Raw genomic sequence first — 20,714 nt, forward strand, 5'->3', positions numbered from 1 at the left:
ACCCAATAAAGCCCATGGATGATGATATCCTTAGACATTTATTCTCTGTCATATACACATTCATATAAATAATCACACTTGTGAAGCTTTGAAGTTACTCTATGATATATACACACTGAGCAATGTAGTGGAGAGGAAAAATCATTGCGTCTGGAGTCAGAGAACTGGAGTTCACATCATGCCTGTGAATCTTCCTGCTTATTTTACCTGAAGCCTTAACCTCCTTCATCTCTATAAAATGAGGTCTATGAGGTCCTTTCCAGCACTAGACTTGTGATTCTATGTACCCACTTAAGAGCTCCCAATGTATTTCTGAGGGGTAGTTTGGTGGCATAGTGGATAGAGTATTAGGCCTGGAATCAGGAAGGTCTGAGCTCAGATCTGGCCTCTCAGACACTTACTAGCTGTATGATGAACCTGGACAAATCACTTAGCCTCTGTTTGCCTTAATCTATTAGAGAAGGAAATGGAAAACTGCTCCAGTATCTTTGTGAAAATCCCAAAATGGGGTCAGAAAGACTTGGGCACAACTAAAACAATTAAACAACAACAACAACAACAAATGTTATTTCTAATACAATCTAGACTTAGAACAGTTCCTCCTCCCCCTCACCCCCCCCTTCCTTGTAATACAATACCTTCCCCCTTTGGCTCAAATTGAGTTTCTTGTGACATCTGATTCAGCTGTATTCATGGAAAATCAAAATCAGTCACCAGCTCCCTCATATTGCATAATCCTGGTTAGTGACCTGTTGTTGCAGGGAAGAACAATTTCCACAGTTTCCTGTGAAGCACAACTCAGGTGTCTTCTGAAGCCTTTTCTAATCTACCCCATCCCCAGGTATTAATGCTCTCCCTTTCCTGAAATGACTCTGTACCAAATTTTGTATTTACTTCTCTGTGTACATGGTATATCCCCCCAGTAGCATATAACTTCCCAGAAATACAGATGCATACATATATATGTACAAATATAAATATAAATATAAATATAAATATATATATATATATATATATATATATATATATATATGGGGCAGCTAAGTAGAACAGTGGATAGGTGGCACAGTGAATAGAGGTTGGACCTGGAATCACAAAGATATCTTCCTCAGTTCAAATCTGACCTCAGGTACTTACTAGCTGGTTGACCCTGTGCAAATTACTTAACCCCGTTTCCTCATCTGTAAAGTGAGCTGGAGGAGGAAATGGCCAACTGCTCCAGTGTCTTTGGCAAGAAAACCCCAAATGACATCATAAAGAGTTGGACACTGAAAAATAACTGAAAAAATGTATATGAGTATATGCTTACATAGATAAATATATCCTATGTTCTAAGCAGTAAGCACTAGAGATAGAAATATAAGCAAGGCAAATAACTCCAACCTTCAAGGAGTTTACATTCAAATATGGGGGGACTGTACATAAAAGGGAGCTGGAAAGGGGGGGGTAAAGAGTTCCCTTAGGCAGCATAATTTAGAGATGGGCAGGAAATGATGTAGAGACCCAGAACTGGGCAAGATAGGGTCACCTATCAGAACCCAGGTTGGTTCCAGGAATGGAGTCCAAGTTTCTGGTAGAAATGATGGCTAAAGAGTGAGTGGGCCATGTAGTTTGGAGATGGCCCAGAAGATACCTGGTCCTGTCTTGATGGCTACCTTTCTATTATTAGTGCCTAGTAAATGTTTATTTAATTGCAAGGAAACATTCTATATGCACTATCCACTGAGTTTTAAAAAAACTTTCCCTGAGTAAATGAATGTGTGAAGGCTCCATAGAAATCATAAAGGATAATAATTATAACTTTATTAGGCCTTGATTATGTGTTAAAACATGAAAGTTTTAGATACATCCAGATTTCACCCAACAAACGGAAGTTTCGAACTTGACCCAAGTTTCTATTTAATAATGTATTCAGGCGAGTCCTATTTTTCTTTATAACAATAATCATAATAACTAATAATAATATAATAGCAATAATAATTATGATATAACAATAAATAACAATACTCATCATTTCCCCCATTGTTAATAATAATATGCCCAGATCACAGAATCTGGGATGAGTTTACTTTCCAGAGAAAAAGACTTTGTCCCAAAGCAAGAAGAATTTCCTTAATGATGAGAACTTTCTAAAATTAGAATGGGATGTCTAGAGAGGTAATGAGTTCCCTTTGCCTGGAAACCTTTAAGCAGAAGTCAAATGATCACTTGTTGAGTATGTTGACAAATTACTATTATCTCCATCAAAGGGAATGATCTTTGGAGGAAAAAATGACTAATAGTAAGTTTATACCCAAGATAAGTAAGAAAGCATCTAACTGTCCTGTATGAATTATCTCTTTGGGTGCTGAAAAACCTAGGAGATTGGACTACAAATTAATCATTTTCCTGACCATGTCACACGCACACACACATCCTCCCCTTTCCTCTACCCCACCTCATTAAAATTCACCGACTTCCCATTACCTTCAGGATCACGGATAAATTATAAAACTCTTTACAGCCTGACCCCTTCCTATCTTTCTAATCTTCTTACATTTTACTCCCTGAACTCTAAAATGCAGCTTCATTGGCATGTTTGCATACAACATTCCAGCTCCTGTCTCTGGGGTTTTGCTTTGGTTGTCCTCTTATGCCTGGAATTCTCTTCTTCTTCCTTTCTGTTTTCTTTCTGGTTTCTGGTTTCTTTCAAGACTCAATTTCCACTCAAATCTTACCTGCTGTAAATGGAGGCCTTTCCAAGGCTCCCCAGCTGGTCATGTCTTCCTCTCTGAGACTTCATTTCCACTTACTTTGTCTCTATTTTGTATTATCTAGTTCTTACATATTCTTTCCTTCATCAGAATGTGACCTACTTGAGGACAAGAATTGTTTTTGGCTTTCTTTGTATCCCTATCTCTTCATATAATGCCTGATACCTATCCCAATGTGTCCTTATTCCTACGAATACATAAATATTTGTTCACTGATCATGATTTGAAAGATCATGGTGAATAAGGAATGGTCTGAAGAAGGGAAAATGTCTCAGGTTTTTTGTTGTTTTTCTGTAGGCCAACGAGCTTGATTGTAATCCTGGCAAAATTCTAGAATATGTTATTTAAAAAGATAGTGAAGGGGCATCTAGGTGGTCCAATGGATGGAGACCCCAGTCTAAAAATGAGAGGACCTGGGTTCAAATCTGGATTCAGATACTTCCTAGCTGTGTGATCTTGGGCAAGTTTCTTAAGCCCAGTTACCTAGCCCTTAACACTCTTTTGCCTTGGAACCAATACATGATTCTAAGACAGAAGGTAAGGGTTTTAAAAAGAAGATAGTAAATATCTAGGAAAAAAAGAACTGATAATGAATCAGTCCTGTGGCATCCAAAAGAATCTCTATGGTTTTACAAAATCAGGTCTTACCAATCTAACCTGATTGCCCCATCTGATTGAGTGACTAAGTTGGGAGATAATATTATAGATATTTTCTGGATTTTAGAAAAGCACTTGATAAATTCCATCAGGTTGGTCCTGTATGAAAGAGAGAGTTGTGATCTAGATATAAGTATAATTAGGTAAATTTGGAACGATTGAAGGCAAGATGCAAAGATTAGTCATTAAGATTACTTTTGTTTCTCAGTAGATAGAAAGCCAGGTCTGGAGAGGAAAGGTCCTGGGTTCAAATATGGTCTTAGACACTACCTAACTATGTGACTCTGGACAAGTCATTTAACCCCGATTGTCTAGCCCTTATTGCCTTTCATTTATTTATTTATTTATTTATTTGTTTGTTTGTTTGTTTGTCTGTTTGTCTGTTCATTCATTCATTCATTCATTCATTCATTCATCCATCCATTCATTCATTTATTGCCTTAGAGTCAGTACTGAGTATCCATTCAAAGTCAGAAGAGAAAGGTTTCATTTTTAAAAAATTAAAAATTAAAAAAAATTACTTGTCAGAATTAAAGGTAATCTCCAGTAGGATCCCTCAAAAATCTGTTGGCCTTGTGCAATTTAACACTTTTTTCCAATAACTTGGATAAATTCATAGATGGCAGACTCATCAAACTTGGAGATGATACAAAACTGGGAGGAGAAACTGTCACTGGATGACAAATTCAGAACGCAGATACATGATAATAGACTAAGGAGGAGGATTGGCAAACAGTAGTTAGTGCCCATTGACTGTTTTTGTACACATAAAAATGGCTTTATATTAAAATAAAGGCTTATTGTATTTTTAAAATGTGCGTACAAAAATAGGCAGGCTGGATTTGGTCATCAGCCTATAGTTTCCTGTCTCCTGGGCTAGAATAGTGACCTAAATTTTAAAAAAATTAATAGGGATAAGGCAGTTGGGTGGCTCAGTAGATATAGAGCCAGGCCTGGAAATGGGAGGCCCTGGGTTCAAATCTTGTCTCAGATACTTCCTAGCTATGTGACCCTGGGCAAGTCTCAACTTCCAATGCCTAGCTCTTACCACTTTTCTGCCTTATAGCCAATACATAGTATTGGTACTAAGACAGGAAGGCAAAGGTTTAAAAAAACTAATAGGGATAAATATGAAGTTTTATACTTATAAAGTCAGTTTTTTTAACTCAAGGACAAAATAAGGGAGATATGGTTAGAAAGCAGATTGTCTGAAAAGATTAGGGAGTACTAGTGGACCACAAGATCAATAAGCATCAGCAGTATGCTTTGGCACCCATGATATTTTTGAGCTGAATTTAGAAAGACAGCTTTCAGGAATAAGTAAGTGAAAACCTTGCTAGATACTCTGCCCTGATCAGATTTTGTCTGGGTTTTTCAGTCCTAGATCTTCGCCTTTTAGAAAGGATATTGATAAGTTAGGGGGCAATCAGGATATTGAAGAACTTCAAGATCATGTCATTATGAAGATCAACTGAAAGAATTGGGGATATTTAGCTTGGAAATGGCCCAGGGAATGCAGGATAGCTTTTTTTAAAGAATTTAAACAGCTCTCCTTTGGAGAAGGGTTAGACCCAAGATAGCATGCCAGTGGGCCAGTGCTCACTGGTTTTGGAGTCAGAAGATCTGGGTTTAGAGTGAACCTTTTTCACTTGCAACCTGTGAGACTTTACTATAACTCTCTGTGCCTCAGTTTCTTCATCTGCAAAATGAAGGGCTTGGGCATAAGGCCTCCAAGGTCTGGTCCAGCTCAAGGTCTAGAATCCTACAACCCAGAGGGCAGAGAGAGAAGCAATGTAGAATCACAAAAAAATCTAGAAAGACTTATACGAAGTGTTACAGAGTAAAGTGAGCAGAACCAGGAGAACACTGTTACACAACATCAATAACAATGTATGATATGTTAAATGAATGACTTATTTATTATCAACAACTTAAGGATCCAGGACAATTCCAAGGGAATCATAACCCCCCGCCCTCCCCCAATTTTATTTATATATATATCCACCACCATAGAAAGAAGAGAGTCCAAATGAATGAATTTTTATCTTGTGAAAGCAGTATCTGTCTTCTTTTACATGATGAACAAAGAAATGTATATTATAAATGATAGATGTACAATCTCTATATATTACCAACATTCTTAAGGAATGGGGAAAAGTGGGAGGGAGAGAGAGAACATGGATTGCAAAATATCCTAAAATAAACATTGAAAAATTATTTAATTTTAATTTAATTTAAAATTAAAATTGCAAGAATCATGAGTAGAACCTAAAGAGGCAAATTTTGGCTTGAGGAAAGGAAAACCTCCTAGTGGTTAGAGCTCTTCCAAAGTGGAATGGGTTTCCTCAGGCAGGAAGTGTTGGGTTCCCTCTTACTGGAGTTCTCCAGGTAGAGGCCAGTCAGATGAATTAGAGAGGGGATTCTTGTTCAGTTGGGACTAGATGGCCTCTGAGGTCTCTTCCAACTCTGAGAATTTGGGTTCTTTGAAGTATGAATAGAAATCTAATTTGTGAACTGATTAACCCAGAATAGCCATATATTTAATTTTGTGAAAAGGAAAAGTGATTTGCTCAATCAATAGGGGACACAAAGTCATTGACCCAAGAGCATAATGAAATTGTCCTTTAATCTTTATTTTTAGACAGAGGAGGAAGTTGACTTAATATCATGCCACAGTTAATGTAGATTAGTCCTAAGGCTAACTCTAGCAAGTGAATATCCTTGCTTAGGGAAGTGAGCTAGACCACTAAGAAGAGGAAATGAAATGAGGAAGATAAAAATCACACTGTTAATAATTGATTTCTGTACGAAAGGCAGGCAGACTGCTTGGATTATCTAATGTCATGTGTGATTATTCACTTCAACACATGCTTTAAAGAGCCTGCCATCTGCAAGGCATTGTGTTAGGTACTAGGGATACAGAAATGGAAACCAAATTGCGTAATCCTTGTCCTCATAGAGCTTATAATATATTAAGGAAAGAGAGACTTGGATACAAATTAGGATACACTGATTGGGAAATGTAAAACTCTTAAGGAGAGGGGAAAAATAGAATCACATTAAACATTTAAGGAAAGAGGAATTTGGGAAGGCAAATTTGGAGGGAGTGGCATGGAAGGAGAGAAGGATTTTAGGAATTACGTAGAGATGGGGCTGAGGAAGCAAAAGAGAAGAGTTTCAGGCGCACAGAGGCAGGTGAAGGTCAATGCAATGACAGTTTTTCTAGAACATAAAGAGTACTAATAAAAATAAGTAACTATTTTGGAATCCCTTCACGTTGATAAAGTGCTTTCCTTTTATTGTTGGGTTACCTCATTTGGTCCTTGGAATAGGTTGGTGAGCTGGGTATTACAGTTACCATCATTGCCCTTATACTGATAGAGAAATTGAGGCTCAGGCAGGTTAAGTGACTTGCTCATTGCTACACAGCTACTAAGAGACAAAGACAGTTTTGCCAACTACACCACAGAACTCTTCTATCCAGGAGTTTTAAATCTGGAAACTGTGAACTTGTTTTTAAAAAGGTTTCGATAACTTATTGATTGATTTCCAGTATAATCCTATGCATTTTTTACAATATTTAAAAACCTGATTCTGAGATAGGGTCCATGAATGTCACTAGCTACACAAGGAGACCTGATATAAAGAAGATTAAGAATCCCTGTATTATGCTTCTTCTTCCCTGCACTCGCCATCCCCATGAGGCCGAATAGTAAAACTCCTTTCCCTTTAATAGAACATAAACTTTCTGGCAGCAAGGACTAGGACTATCTCACTTTTGTGTTTTTGTACTCAATGACTAGCACACAGTAGATGCTTAATAAATGCTTTATGCTTTATTTACTCAATTTAAGATTTAGAGCTGGAAAGAATCTTAGAGCCCGCCTAGTCCAACTCTTTTATTTTACAGAAGAGGAGAAACTGAGGTCCAGAGATGTTAAATTATTTCAGAGATCACATTGGCAGTAAATGACAGAACTAGTTAGTAGTCAAACCTAGGTCCTCTGATTCCTGATACTGTACCAGGCTGCTTGCCATTCTTGAGGAAGGGGCTTATGATGAAGACTGAGAAAAGTACGAAGAGAAATGCCCAAATGTAAAAAACAAGACTACTTAAATTGCTATTACCCTGGGCTTACAGCCAAATCTCTGTTTAAAAGAGATTAACTTGGGGAAAATGTTCAAATACAAATTATTATAAAATGTATGGACACAAGGGTTTTAATGGGCTATGCACAATACTCAGTGTTCATTAGATACTTATCAGGTTATTTTTTAAAATAAAAACGCTCACCTTCTGTCTTAGAATCAATACTGTGTATTGGCTCCAAGGCAGAAGAGTGGTAAGGGTAGGCAATGGGGCTTAAGTGACTTGCCCAGGGTCAAACAGCTAGGAAGTGTCTGCGGCTACATTTGAATCCAGGACCTCCCATCTCTAGGCCTGGCTCTCAGTCCACTGAGCCACCCAGATGCCCCCTATTAATTTTTTAATGAATAATCACATCCTGTATTTGCATGAGTTTTTAAGTTTTTCAAACTTACATGCCTGTTTTATATGTCTGTTATCTTAGTCTAGTTTTATAACATTCAGATGAAATAAAATAAAATAAGCAGTTACTCTTTTCCTTGTCTCATTTGGATATAAAGAAACTGAAGCCTAGATAATGAGGTTACATGATCCCCCTATGTTCATTCAGCTGTGTCTAGAACCAAGTTTGTGACTTTCACACCTGGGTTCTTCCACTGGGCCATCCATAATGGTAGGGTCTTGAAGTTTTAATCTTACACAGTGAAAGAATTCATATGACTGTGAGGAGAAGTCCTCATTATAATCAAAGATGATGAGTTCTTAAATTTATTATACTTTTTATCATTGTTTAGTGGTTTTTCAGTCATGTTGAACTCTTCATGACCCCTTTTGAGATTTTCTTCACAAAGACTCTGGAGTGATTTGTCATTCTCTTCTCCAGTTCATTCTACTGATGAGGAAACTGAGACAAACACGGCCAAGTGACTTGCTTAGGGTCACATGATAAAATTTCTGAGCCTGGATTTGAACTCATGTCTTTCTGATTCCAGACCTGGCACTCTGTGTACTATGCCACCTAGCTGCCCATCCTATTCTATTTTGAATAAATCAGTTTAAAAGGGCTGGTCTTTGCCTTCTACAAGCTCATGCTTAGAAACAGAAGATGTCATGTGAACAAAGTAGGCAGAACGCAGGTAACACTATAAATACAATAACTACCTAACAAAATGTTTATAAAAATACCTGCATGGCATCCTCGGAAAGAAAGAACATTGGAAATCAAAACAATGTGGTTCTAGACCAAGCTCAGTCACTAATCAGTCCTGTGACATAACAGAAGCCACCGCAGCTCTTGAAACCCAAATTTCTACATTTGCAAAATGAAGTTGAATTAAACGATGGTCTCTAAAATCTCTTCCAACTCTTGATATTGTATGATTCTCTAGGGTGTTTTTTGTTGTTGTTGTTTTTTGTTTGGTTTTGCAATCTGTAGTAGGGAGAAAGGAAAAGGAATAAAATAAAATGGGGTAAAATACAGAAAGCTTTTGAAAGAGATGTCAGAAACTAGTTTGTAAGGCAAGACATTATCAAAAATGGCTTTTAAAGAAGATAAGCTGGTGTTGGCATTTTAAGAGGTGTGAGAAACAGGATATCTAAGAAGAGGCTGCAAAGTGGTGATTTTCCTCAGCTTTTTAATTAGCACAGCCATTCGAGGAAGTAGATGATGCTCTGGCGGAAATAAATACTTCCAACAAAGCCTGTGGGAAACAATGGGCTAATTTCTTTTCTTAAAAGCAAGGGGAAGTGACTTATAATCCTTCCTAAAGATGGTTAAGATTAATGTCTGCTAATGGCAGTGCTGTGGACTGATTTCACTTCAGCTCTTATCTACTTGACACATAAGAATCTATCTTGTTGAGTTTGAATCAAGTCTCACTATTTAGAGGCCATGGATTGATGCATCGCATACTGTGGGAACTTTCTTTGTTGTGATACCTTACAGAAACCTGGAAAAAGATGTTTACCCTGAGCATGTGTGCATTAATTTTGTTCACCTCTCTATCTCCTGCCTTCCCCAATAGGCTGATGAGTTCTGAAAACACACTCTTGCAGCCGAGAGAGGAGGAAGGCATCAAATATGAGAGAACCTTCATGGCATCTGAGCTTCTTGATTGGCTGGTTCAGGAAGGAGAGGCCACCACGAGGAATGAGGCTGAGCAACTTTGCCATAGGCTTCTGGAACACGGTATCATCCAGCATGGTGAGGAATTCACTGTGAATTTACAAAGGCTCGTTCTTGGCAGGTGTTTCAAACCCGTTTGAGAAGTGTCTGGGGGTCCTGAGAAAAAAGAGGGAGCAAATTGGTGAAAGGCAGATTGCGAAGTCAGTGGAAGGACCAAAATTCATTATGATCCCTGTGACAATTCCTGCTGTGAGTTCCCTCCTCTCCCCTATATCCCACTTTAATTTACAATTTTCATCTTCTTTAGTTTTACAATATATATTTTTAAATAGAGCTAGAAGGAAACTAAGAAGAGATCATTCATTCAATGGATACTCATGGAGTTCCCATTTTGTGCAAGGCATTCACTGTTTTAGGAATGGGTGGCTAAGGAGAAGTTATGGAGAAAGTTCAAACTCTTAAAAGGAGGAGATGAAATCAAGCAAAAAGCATTCATTAAGGCCTTATTATGTGCCAAATAATACAGTCTCTGTTTTCAAAGAACTTACATTCAATGAGGGAAGATAACATGTACAAATAGAAATTTATACAAAATATATAGAAAACAGATAGGAACCAGTGTGGGGTTTCTGAGGCTGAGATTCAGAGGCAGACTCTGGGTTGTTAGACTTTGGGTTGTTAGACTTTAGGTTGTTAGACTAGGTAATTCTTTACCTCCTTTCTGTATTTCCCTCTCTTATTATCTTTATCTTACTACAATAAAGCTATTAGAGCTATTAACAGTCTTGTGACTTAAGGGTTAATTTCTATAAACGGCGACTACAACATTTCTATGTTTAGTCAAACCATTCTATCATTACTCTCTCTCTCTCTCTCTCTCTCTCTCTCCCCCCCCCCATATATATGTATATATATATGTATATTGTAATGTAGGGTTATCAGGGACGTTAACTATTACTATTTGTGGGTTCACCCTCACAACAATATTTAATTTGAATATAAAGACTATAAATATGCTACATACATGAGGGCTAAAAAAAGTGATTATCAGTTTTTATTCTTAGGAAAAAAGAATGAGCAAACTCTCTTTCACTGTTCTTTTTGTTTGTGTTTCCATTTCAAAGGCAAAATGGTAGCTTAGGTTTTGCCTCATGCCTTGATCAAAGGTGTTTCCCTATGGAAATGCTGAATAATTTGGCTCCTCACTGTGCTGGGGGTGGAAAATCCATACCTTGTGAAATCCTCACCAGTTTTATTCATTAATGGCCACTGACAGCCTATAATTATGACTGCACCTATTAGATAAGCAAACAATTAACTCGTTTGAAGTATAAGTAATTTAACCAGACACTGATATTGTGGACATATTAAAACATGTACTTGGCCAAGTAAGTATAAAGGGAAAATTGGTAGGAAATGTTACTCAAAATAGGTAGAAAGGAAAAAGAAAAATATTAAGAAATCTTCCACTTTTCTGGCCTTAACTCCTTCTGCCTTAAAAATACAAAAATGTAAAAATTGACAACCCATAATTTTTTTTTAATAAGCCTTTCCTTGTCCCAGAATGAACTGGAGAATCTGTCATCTTCATTATTTTACCTCACCAGGAGCAAATTTGTGCCAAGTAGCTATCTATTTACTCATATATCAACATTCCCCTCCTCTTCAATTTCTTATCCATAAAAGGAGGGGCTGACAGAGATGAATAATTACTTGGGTAAATTGCTCTCAGCTGCAGTTGCTGACAGGGTAACTTGGGGTTTGTAGCCTCCGTAGCCAGAAACATGATTTTCCCTTTCTCGTTTTGATTAAAGTAGTTGAGTGATATAACAGTCTTAGCTAAGAAAGTGTGATAGGGTAAGGCACCCCCCATGGCAGCTCCTTTCAGGGCATCTTAAAGGCACCTCTAGAGCCTCCTGTAATCAGCAAGCACCCAGAACAGCAGCCCAGTGGGGTAAGATGAGATGATGAAGGTGGAGACGTTCCAACTTCATTCTCTTGGGACCATGGCTTCTTCCTACATTCTCTTCTTAGCCAAAACACTTCCCCCAGTGTCACTACCACACAGCTGAGAGCCCCTTGGAGGGATAAGTCATCCTTACTACAATGTGATAAATTCGGGGGGGGGGGGGGCTTGGGAGGTACACTCTGTAGAAATACTTGGTCTCTTTCTGTTCTGTTAGTTTGGCATGGGCTTCTAGCATTAAATCATTTCAGCCATTTGCTTTTGTTTCTGTTACAGGCAGAATGTCCTCTCTGGCCCCATGGGGATAAGTGTCCTTTTATATTAGTCCATCCCCCTTCTACCACTAAGCCTAGGCTGAACTCTCCATAACAACAGCACATCTGTATTTTCAATATAGGTTAGTTTTCTCACAGTGTAGTAAGATTGACTACTCCCCAGTCCATTTTTTTAAATCCTTACTTTCTGTCTTAAAATCTATACTAAGTATTGGTTCTAAGGCAGAAGAATGGTAAAGATGGGCACTTGGGGTCAAGTGACTTGTCCAGGATCACACAGCTAAGGAGTATTTGAACCCAGAGCCTCTGGTTTATAGACCTGGCTCTTAATTCACTGGGCAGTGTAGCTGACCCCTCTACTCAACCCATTTTGTGACATTTTTAAAGTTGGTATTTTGCTTTTATTCACTTTTGTCTAAATTATTTGGCCATCCCTGACTTGATATTATCCAAAATGGCAGAGCTAAAATTAAGGCAGCATGCTTAAGACTTTGCCCCAGCATGCCAAAATGTAGAGAGAAAGCATTGTTCTCCTTTAGCAACAGCGAAATAACTGAGATTAGCAGCTCGTTAGCAAAATTAGTTTTGCCTGGTACATAGTTAATACTTACTAAATGTTTATTGACCAAGGAATTAAAAGAGGAAACTACAAATGGCATGTGTTACCTCCTGAAATCAGCTATTCCTTAGACTGGCCCTTTGGGTAAGAATATCACTAATAGCAGTCTCAGTGGTTTCCATTTTCAGAAGTGGAAGTTCTAGGGTTTTTGCTCCCATGTTCTCTAATAGGGAAGTGTCTCATGGTCTCTCTGTTACTCCTCATTTTCCTCTACTCCAATTGAATTTATCTTGGGTTTTATGGAAGGTACAATTCATGCCCTTGTTTGCCTGTTTTGTAAACTTCTTGAGGACAGAGATTTCCTTTTACCTCTTTCCGTAGCCCAAGCACTTAGCATAGTACAAAGCATAGAGTAGACATTTAATAAATGTCTTTTGGTTGATATTGATTGATATTACTTATTCCAGATGCAAAAATTACCAGTTACAGCTTTGCAAAGCACCAAAAAGGTAGAAAGTATTGTGAATGCTTATGGTAAAGATTTTTCTGTTTAAAACGTGAAAAAGAAGTCAGAAATGCGTGAGATGGGCAATATTTTAGTATTTGTAGGGCCGATGGCTTCCTGGCTTAAGGAAAGGCTTAAACATTTGAGCAAAATTTACCCAGAGGAAACCTAGGGCATGGGTTACCATCTCTGAAATGGCTTTCCAGAGTTGCCCTATGACTACCTTTCCTTCACTTCCTGAAAGCAGTAAGTCAGAAGGATAACTTCCTGGTCTCCTTAATTTGTGGTTCCCTGCTAACGCTATTTAATCCCTGATATCCTGCCACCATGATTCCAATGAGGTTATGGCCACTTACTCATGAACAGGAAGAATAAGCCAACTTTTCCAGTGCCAGTTTTGTATACTTGGGTAAAATTTTAATGCCAGACATTTCTGTCATTCCTCTTTCTTTCCACGGGAACAATTACTCATATTTGTATATACCATATTCAAGTTTGCAAGGCACCTTTACATAACAATGATTTCTTTTTCTTTTTTTTTTTTAACCCTTAACTTCTGTGTATTGGCTCCTAGGTGGAAGAGTGGTAAGGGTGGGCAATGGGGGTCAAGTGACTTGTCCAGGGTCACACAGCTGGGAAGTGTCTGAGGCCAGCTTTGAACCTAGGACCTCCCCTCCCATCTCTAGGTCTGACTCTCAATCCACTGAGCTACCCAGCTGGCCCCTAACAGTGATTTCTTATGCCTTTTTATTTTGGGCAGGAAGTAACTTGATTGACTCCCTCATCCTTCCTTTTAATAAAAATAAATTTTATTGATATCTTTTGTTTTCAGTTAACCTACCAGTATTTCCCCTCTGCTTCTTTCCAAAGAGCCACAAATTATATTAAAGAAAAAAGGAAAAAAAAATTTAGCAGACTAACCAACATATTGACAAGGCCAGTGTTCCATACCCTTGGTTCCTTACCATTGCAGGGAGAGTTATCTTCTCTTATCTCTTGCTTGAGGCCAAGCCTAGTCTTTATAATTTTGTAGTATTTAGTATTAATTTTTGTTATTGTTTTCACTGGTCCTTTGACACTTCTCTCACCTTGTGTTCCTTCTTTGCTTCTAATAGCTTCGATTTAAAAAAAAAAAAAGATTTATGTGCACAGTTAAAAGATTGTAACTTCAACTCTATCCAAATAAGTACCTTTATTCAATTCAGTTTGCATAACATTTATTAAGTACATTGTGCTAGACTTTGGGACAGGATTTCTGGCTACTCTTTCCAGTACTAAATGTATTTTAACTTCTTACCCTTAGAGGCAAAGAAAGTTGGAATACACTTTGCTCCCCATTATCCCTTTCAGGTTCATCTACTACCTCCATCACTTAGTAACTTCTCCTCCTTTGATATTCAAGCAATTCATATCTACCATCCTTGCTGACCTCCAGGGCATTCTCTTTTCTTTCTTAACAAATTCAGTAACTTTTTCACATTTTTTCTTTATTTTTTCAAATCATATTCAAGGACTTCAGCATACATATTGGCTATCCCTCAGACACCGTAATCACTCCAGTCTTCAACCTACTCACTTCCCCTGACCTATTCCTTTATCCCACCTCAGCTGAATACAAAGGTAATCATGTCCTTGATCTTGCCAATATTCACATGCATCACCTCAATGTTCAAGAATTATGAAATCCACTTATCTGACTATAGCCAATTGTTTTCCCCCTCTCCCTCTGTCTTTCTTTACATAAACCTACTTTTTGCTTTACCTATCCCTCTTTCAATACCTCAGTTTCTGTCTCAGGCTATCACCCCTGTATTAGCTACCCTCTCCTCTTTTCCTCATCTTGACTCCTTGGATGACCAGTTCAGCTCCGTGATGTTTTCTTCTAATCAGTCCCTATTAAATTTTCTGATTGTGACTTGCTGAGCCTTAGCCTTGGATAACTCCCACCAACTGCCAAATTCACTCCTATGTATATATTTCTGAATCAAGTTGGAGAAAACCATGCAACTTCTTTGATGGGATCCATTAAATTTATGCTACATGACTTCTACCGGGCCCTCACTGCTGCTAGGCAATCCTTCTATACCTCCCTTATTGTTGGTTTTTGCAGGAGTGAGAGAAGATAATGTGTTATGTTTTGGACATGCTGTGTTTGAAATGAGACATCCAGTTTGAGATATCTAAAGAGCAAATAGTGATATAGAACTGAAGTTCAGAAAAGAGATTAGGCCTGGATATATCTAACTATGAATCATGTGTGTAGAGATGATCATTGAATGCATTGGAATGGAGATCACCAAGTAGGATAGCATAGAGGGAGAAGACAAGAGGACACAGGAGAGAGACCCTCCTGGCTAATGCTTGTGACACTGATGATGAACATGCAAAGGTGACTATAAAGCTGCAGTTGGGTAGAAGAAGAGCAGGAAAGAGGAATGTCGCAAAAGTCTAGAGAAGAAAAAATATCCAGAAGGAGATGCTTATGAAAAGTGTCAAATGTTGTAGAGAAATCATGAAGGCTAAGGATGAATATGAAGGCATTAACCTTAGCAATTAAGTCTCTCACTAGAACAGTGGTTCCCAAACTTTTCTGACCTACCGCCCCCTTTCCAGAAAAATATTACTTAGCCTCCTGGAAATTAATTTAAAAAAAAAATTTAATAGCAATTAATAGGAAAGCTAAAAATGTACCTGCGGCCATCACCACTCCCCTGGATCGCTGCAGCACCCACCAGGGAGCGGTAGCACCCACTTTGGGAATCACTGCTTTAGAGAGATCAGTTTTAGTTGATTTGAGGTTGGGAGCCGGATTGCAGAGGATTTAAAAGAGAAAGAGAGGAGTGGAAGTAGAAGTAGCTAATCTAGATGGTTTTCTTAAGGAGTTTAGCTGAGGAGAGGAGAGAAGGTTTTGTTTGTTTATTAAGAATGTGGGAAATGTGACTGAAGGTAGAAGAGAAGGAGTCAATCAATAGGGATAGGTAGACTGAAGATGAGAGAGTAAGGATGATACTGGGCAACAATCTGTTAGAAAAGAAGGAAGTGGATGAGATCAAGTGTACATGTAGAAAGGTTATGTCTTTCTTTATCCCAGACCAGTTGGATAGTTCATCATGCACTTAATTTATTAATTAATTTATAGAACCCTTACCTTCCATCTTAGAATCAATGCTATGTATTGGTTCCAAGGCAGAAGAGTGGTAAGAGCTAGGCAGTTGGGGTTAAGTTATTTGTCCAGGGTCACACTGGAAGTGTGTGAGGTCAAATTTGAACCCAGGATCTTCTATCTGTAGGCCTGGCTCTCAACCCACTGAGCCATCTAGCTACCCCCTCATCATATATTTTAAAGAAGGATGGCATAGTAGATGGAATGATGAAATTGTAGTCAGGAATACTTGGATTCAAATCTCACTTCAAACACTTACTAGCTGTGTGAACATAGATGGGCTAATAATTTAGCTTCTCTGGGCCTCAGTTTCTTCAGTTGTAAAATAGGGTTAACAGGGTAGGTAGGTGGTGCAGTGGATAGAATGCCAGGCCTGGAGTCAGGAAGACAGCTTCCTGAATTCCAACCTGTCTTCAGATACCTAGTAGCTGTGTGACCCTGGGCAAGTCACTTCACCCTGTTCACTCAGTTTTCTCACCTGTAAGATGAGCTGGAAAAGGAAATGGCAAACCACTGTAATATGTCTGCCAAGGGAGCCCCAAGTGGGGTCATGAAATGACTGAACAATAAAACTTAACTCCCAGGGTTATATTGAGACTTAAATGAAATTTGTTGTTCAGTCATGTCATCCGTGTCATATCATGTATTTATGTGCTTTGTAAAACTTAAAAGAGTAACATAAACGTCAGCTATTATAGATACTTCTTCCTCTTAACTCTTAGAATTTGGGCAAGAGAAGCAATGACCGATTGAGACAGCATGGCTTCTTAGCTAGCTAAAAATAGCTCACATTTCCTATAAGGTTTGCAAAGCACTTTACATGTGTTGACTCATTCGATCCTCACAATAACTCTGAGGCTGACCCCCAGGTGATACCTGATCCCTTTTGGACCCTTGACAGCTCGGAACTCCTAAACTCAAGTGATCCATCAGCCATAGCTGCTCCTAGTAACAAGTGCCACAGACATGTGCCACAACACTGGCTACAGATATTGTCATGTGAGGATTGCTAAAAGAAAAACACTACCCCTTTGATCTTTTTTTTTTTTTTTAACTTTACTAAAGAGAAAACAAACTGATTTCCTTCCCCCCCCCCCCCAATTTAACTAACTTCCCCTGCTACTCTGAATCTCTTCCTATTCAAAGTTCCCGCCTAGGCGCGGGATTGGTCCTTATATCGACCAATTTCCCGCCCGGAAGTAGGAGGTGTGGTCCCTCCCCCAGAATGGGATTGGTCCATTTAAGACCAATATCACACGAGGAAGTTGGGGGGGGCGGGATCTCTAGGGCATGCTGGGAAATGCTGTCCCCAGCCAGGATACATTTTGAAACCCTCACATGAATGAATGCATGGGCTTGATGAGAAGGAAAACTTCCTAATAATTAGAAACCAAGCGGATTGGGTTTCTTTGGAAGACGTCAGGTTCCTCTTCACGTATGTTTCTGAGCACAGACTCTACAAACTGTTGTCAGAGATAAGGTAGAAAGGATTTCGGGTGGCAAAGTTGGTCTGGTTGGGGGGTCCTTCGTCTTCAGATATCCAGAATGATTTGGGATCAGTGACTGGCTGATGAGGCTAATCTGAGCTCAGAAGGCTCTGCCACAGGTCAGGCACAAATAGCCCAGATGAACATTTGGGATGGAGGAGTCTTTAAATTTGCACATCTCTCATTTCTTTTGAAATTTCCGCTTTCCTTATAGAGCACAGTACTTTCCTTGATGTGGATACGCCATACAGGACGGCCCTGTGCCAGTGTCTCCCATGTCTTCATATAGGTCTTGAGAGTGTCCTTTTAATGGGTTGGATTAGATGGCGTCTGGAGTCCCTTCCCCACCCTGAGATTCAAAATATTGGCTATTTTAGATTGTGTATGGTCATGGATACCTCATCTGTATCCAACTAGCTATAGAGATAATTTGCAGAAGGAGGAGTTAGGGGTGCAGTAGATAGATTGCCAACCCTGGAGTCAGGAGGACCTGAATTCAAGTACAGCCTCAGATACTTACTAGCTGTGTATCACCAGGAGAAAGTCACATAACCCTGTTTGTCTTAGTTTCCTCATCTGTAAAATGAGCTGGAGAAGGAAATAAAAGTTATTCCATTGTCTTTGCCAAGAAAACCCCAAATGGGGTCATGAAAAGTTAGGCATGACTTAAAAATGACAGACAAATAATTTGCAGAAATGTTCAAAGCCATGTAGACATTTCTAAAATATCGTGATGCTTTTAAAAATATGAGAACTAGCTAGAATGTACCTTGCAAGGTTTCATATTGATTTTTCTCTTATTTAATTATATATAGAATAAATATGCCTGGCCATCAAAACAAGATTATTTTTATGTACAGTTGTGTATTTTTTAAATTAGAATTCTTTGTTCAGAAGGTAGGTAGTGCCAGTTCTTGAAAACAAAGCACATTTCCCCCTCCTCTGAGTGTCACTACCAATCATAAAGGTTCTAACTTTGGAACATATCCAGCTATTATTTGATGGCACATAAGGAAAAGTAAAATAAAATTTGACCTTCCATCTGTTTATTAACTCTACTGCTGGTTGTAAAAATTCTGGCAGTAAAACAGAAACAGCTAAAACCCATGGCTTTTCACAATGTCCTTTTTAAAAGCTATCTTCACATAAAGCTAATTGTTCTTTTTTCCCCTCTCTGCCTACCCTCCGCCCACATTTTTTCTCTTTTCTTGTACTCTCCTGAATAAAGAGCCAGCCTTATAAATAGGAAAGTCTGGGTTTAAGGCCCACTTTAGACAAATACTGGTCCTAGGAACCTGGCTCAAGTCACTTCAACTCTGTGTTCTAAGGAACTCTGCAAGGCTATAAGTTGCAGAGAAGGTACTGTTCTACTTGTCAGAGAGGTTTTGCTTACCAGAGAATTCCCTATAACAGTGAACTCTTAAAATCCAGTCTATCTAATTAGGCTTAATTGAATTCAGTTTATATGTTTATTTTGACTCAATAGCAAGGGGAAAATCCTCTGGCTTTTATTCTAAGTAGACCTGTTGTGTTTTTTAAAAGAGAAAAGCTTTGTTTTGAAGTATCAGTTTATATCATTTTGTGTAACTATAATAACCCCTTCAGAATCCTGTTGTTCATTTGTTTCAGTCATGTCTAACTCTTTGAGACCTCATTTGAGGTTTTCTTGGTAAAGATACTGGAGTGGTTTTCCATTTATTTCACTAGCTCAGTTTATAGATGAAGGAACTGAGACAAACAAGGTTAAGTGACTTATCCAGGGTCACATAGCTAGTGTCTGAGGTTCAATTTGAACTCAAATCTTCCAGACTCCAAGCTTGGTACTGTCAGAAGATGAATTTACATCATCCTACACTTATTTAACTTTGCAATACAGTTTTAAAATCTTCCTTTGAAATAAAACAGTTATATCAATTTACAGATCACTTAATATTTTGTAGTCTTTTCTTTGTTAAGTTGTACATTACAAATTTCTTTGGATACTTGGGCACAAAGCAATGTTCTCTGACAACAGGATAGGGACAGAACCCCACCAAACCATTTCTAGTTCTAAAAGAACTCACATATACATGACCTACCTGCACAAGGATAGTGGGGGCAGCTTCACATAGATTAGGTACAGGCACTGTTCACCATTCCTAAAACATTGCATCCCATTCTAGAATTCAATTCCGTTTCAGTTTACTAAGTATTTAAGTGTCAGGCACGATGCTAGACTTTGGAGAGGGAAAGACAAAAATGAAATAATCCCTTCCCTCAAGGAGTTTGCATTTTTCTGGTAGGAAGAGACAACATGTATACATAAGGAGATTCAAAATATATACAAAGTGATTTCAGGGAGTAGAGGACACAAATAACTGGGGTCCTAGGGCTATTGTGTAGTAGATAGCATTTGAAATGAACCTTGAGGGAAGCCAGGAATTCAGAAAGGTATATTTGAAGAGGAAGGACAGTTGAGACATGGAAAATAGTCTATTTAAAGGCATGGTGATGGGCAATGGAATTTGTGTGTTAGGAGCAAACACGAGGCCATATTGGTAAGAACAGAAAGTGTATAAGGGGTAGTAATGTGAAATTGGTCTAGAACAGTGATGGGAAAACTTTTTAAAGAGGGGGCCAAAGGAAAGGAAATGCTCATCTGTCAGTGTGTTTCTAAGGCAACTCTTTTGAAGTTTCATTGTATTGTATCCTACTCGTATTCTTAAGGAATAAAATTAATATAGAGTGATAAAATTAAAAATATCATGGTTTCAAAGGGTTTATTGAAAGCCATTTAGAAAAATGAAGCCATATCCCTTTTTTTTTGTTTTTTTTTTAACATTTATTAATATACATTTTTAACATGGTTACCTGATTCATGCTCCTCCTATCCCCTTCACCCCCCCCTGCAATACCCCCACCCATGGCCGATGCGCATTTCCACTAGTTTTGTCATGTGTCCTTGATCAAGACCAATTTCCAAATTGTTGGTAGTTGCATTGGTGTGGTAGTTTCGAGTCCACACCCTCAAGTCATGCCCACCCCGACCCATGCGTTCAAGCAGTTGTTTTTCTTATATGTTTCCTCTCCTGCAGTCCTTCCTCTGAATGTGGGTAGCATCTTTACCATAAATCCCTCAGAATTGTCCTGGGTCATTG

At 38.5% G+C, this 20,714-nt stretch overlaps 1 protein-coding gene across 2 annotated transcripts in view; it reads left to right on the top strand.

The window, feature by feature from the left end:
- The window catches only part of DEPTOR (DEP domain containing MTOR interacting protein), a 187,418-nt gene that overhangs the window by 77,016 nt on the left and 89,688 nt on the right, over positions 1-20,714 (top strand). For both annotated transcript variants that reach the window (XM_044668938.1, XM_044668943.1), the window contains one exon: positions 9,522-9,700. In XM_044668938.1, coding sequence (XP_044524873.1) covers positions 9,522-9,700 — 179 coding nt within the window. The remainder of the gene's footprint in view (positions 1-9,521; positions 9,701-20,714) is intronic.

This window comes from Gracilinanus agilis, chromosome 1 (assembly GCF_016433145.1).
Source record: "Gracilinanus agilis isolate LMUSP501 chromosome 1, AgileGrace, whole genome shotgun sequence".
NCBI classification, from domain to species: Eukaryota; Metazoa; Chordata; class Mammalia; order Didelphimorphia; family Didelphidae; genus Gracilinanus; species Gracilinanus agilis.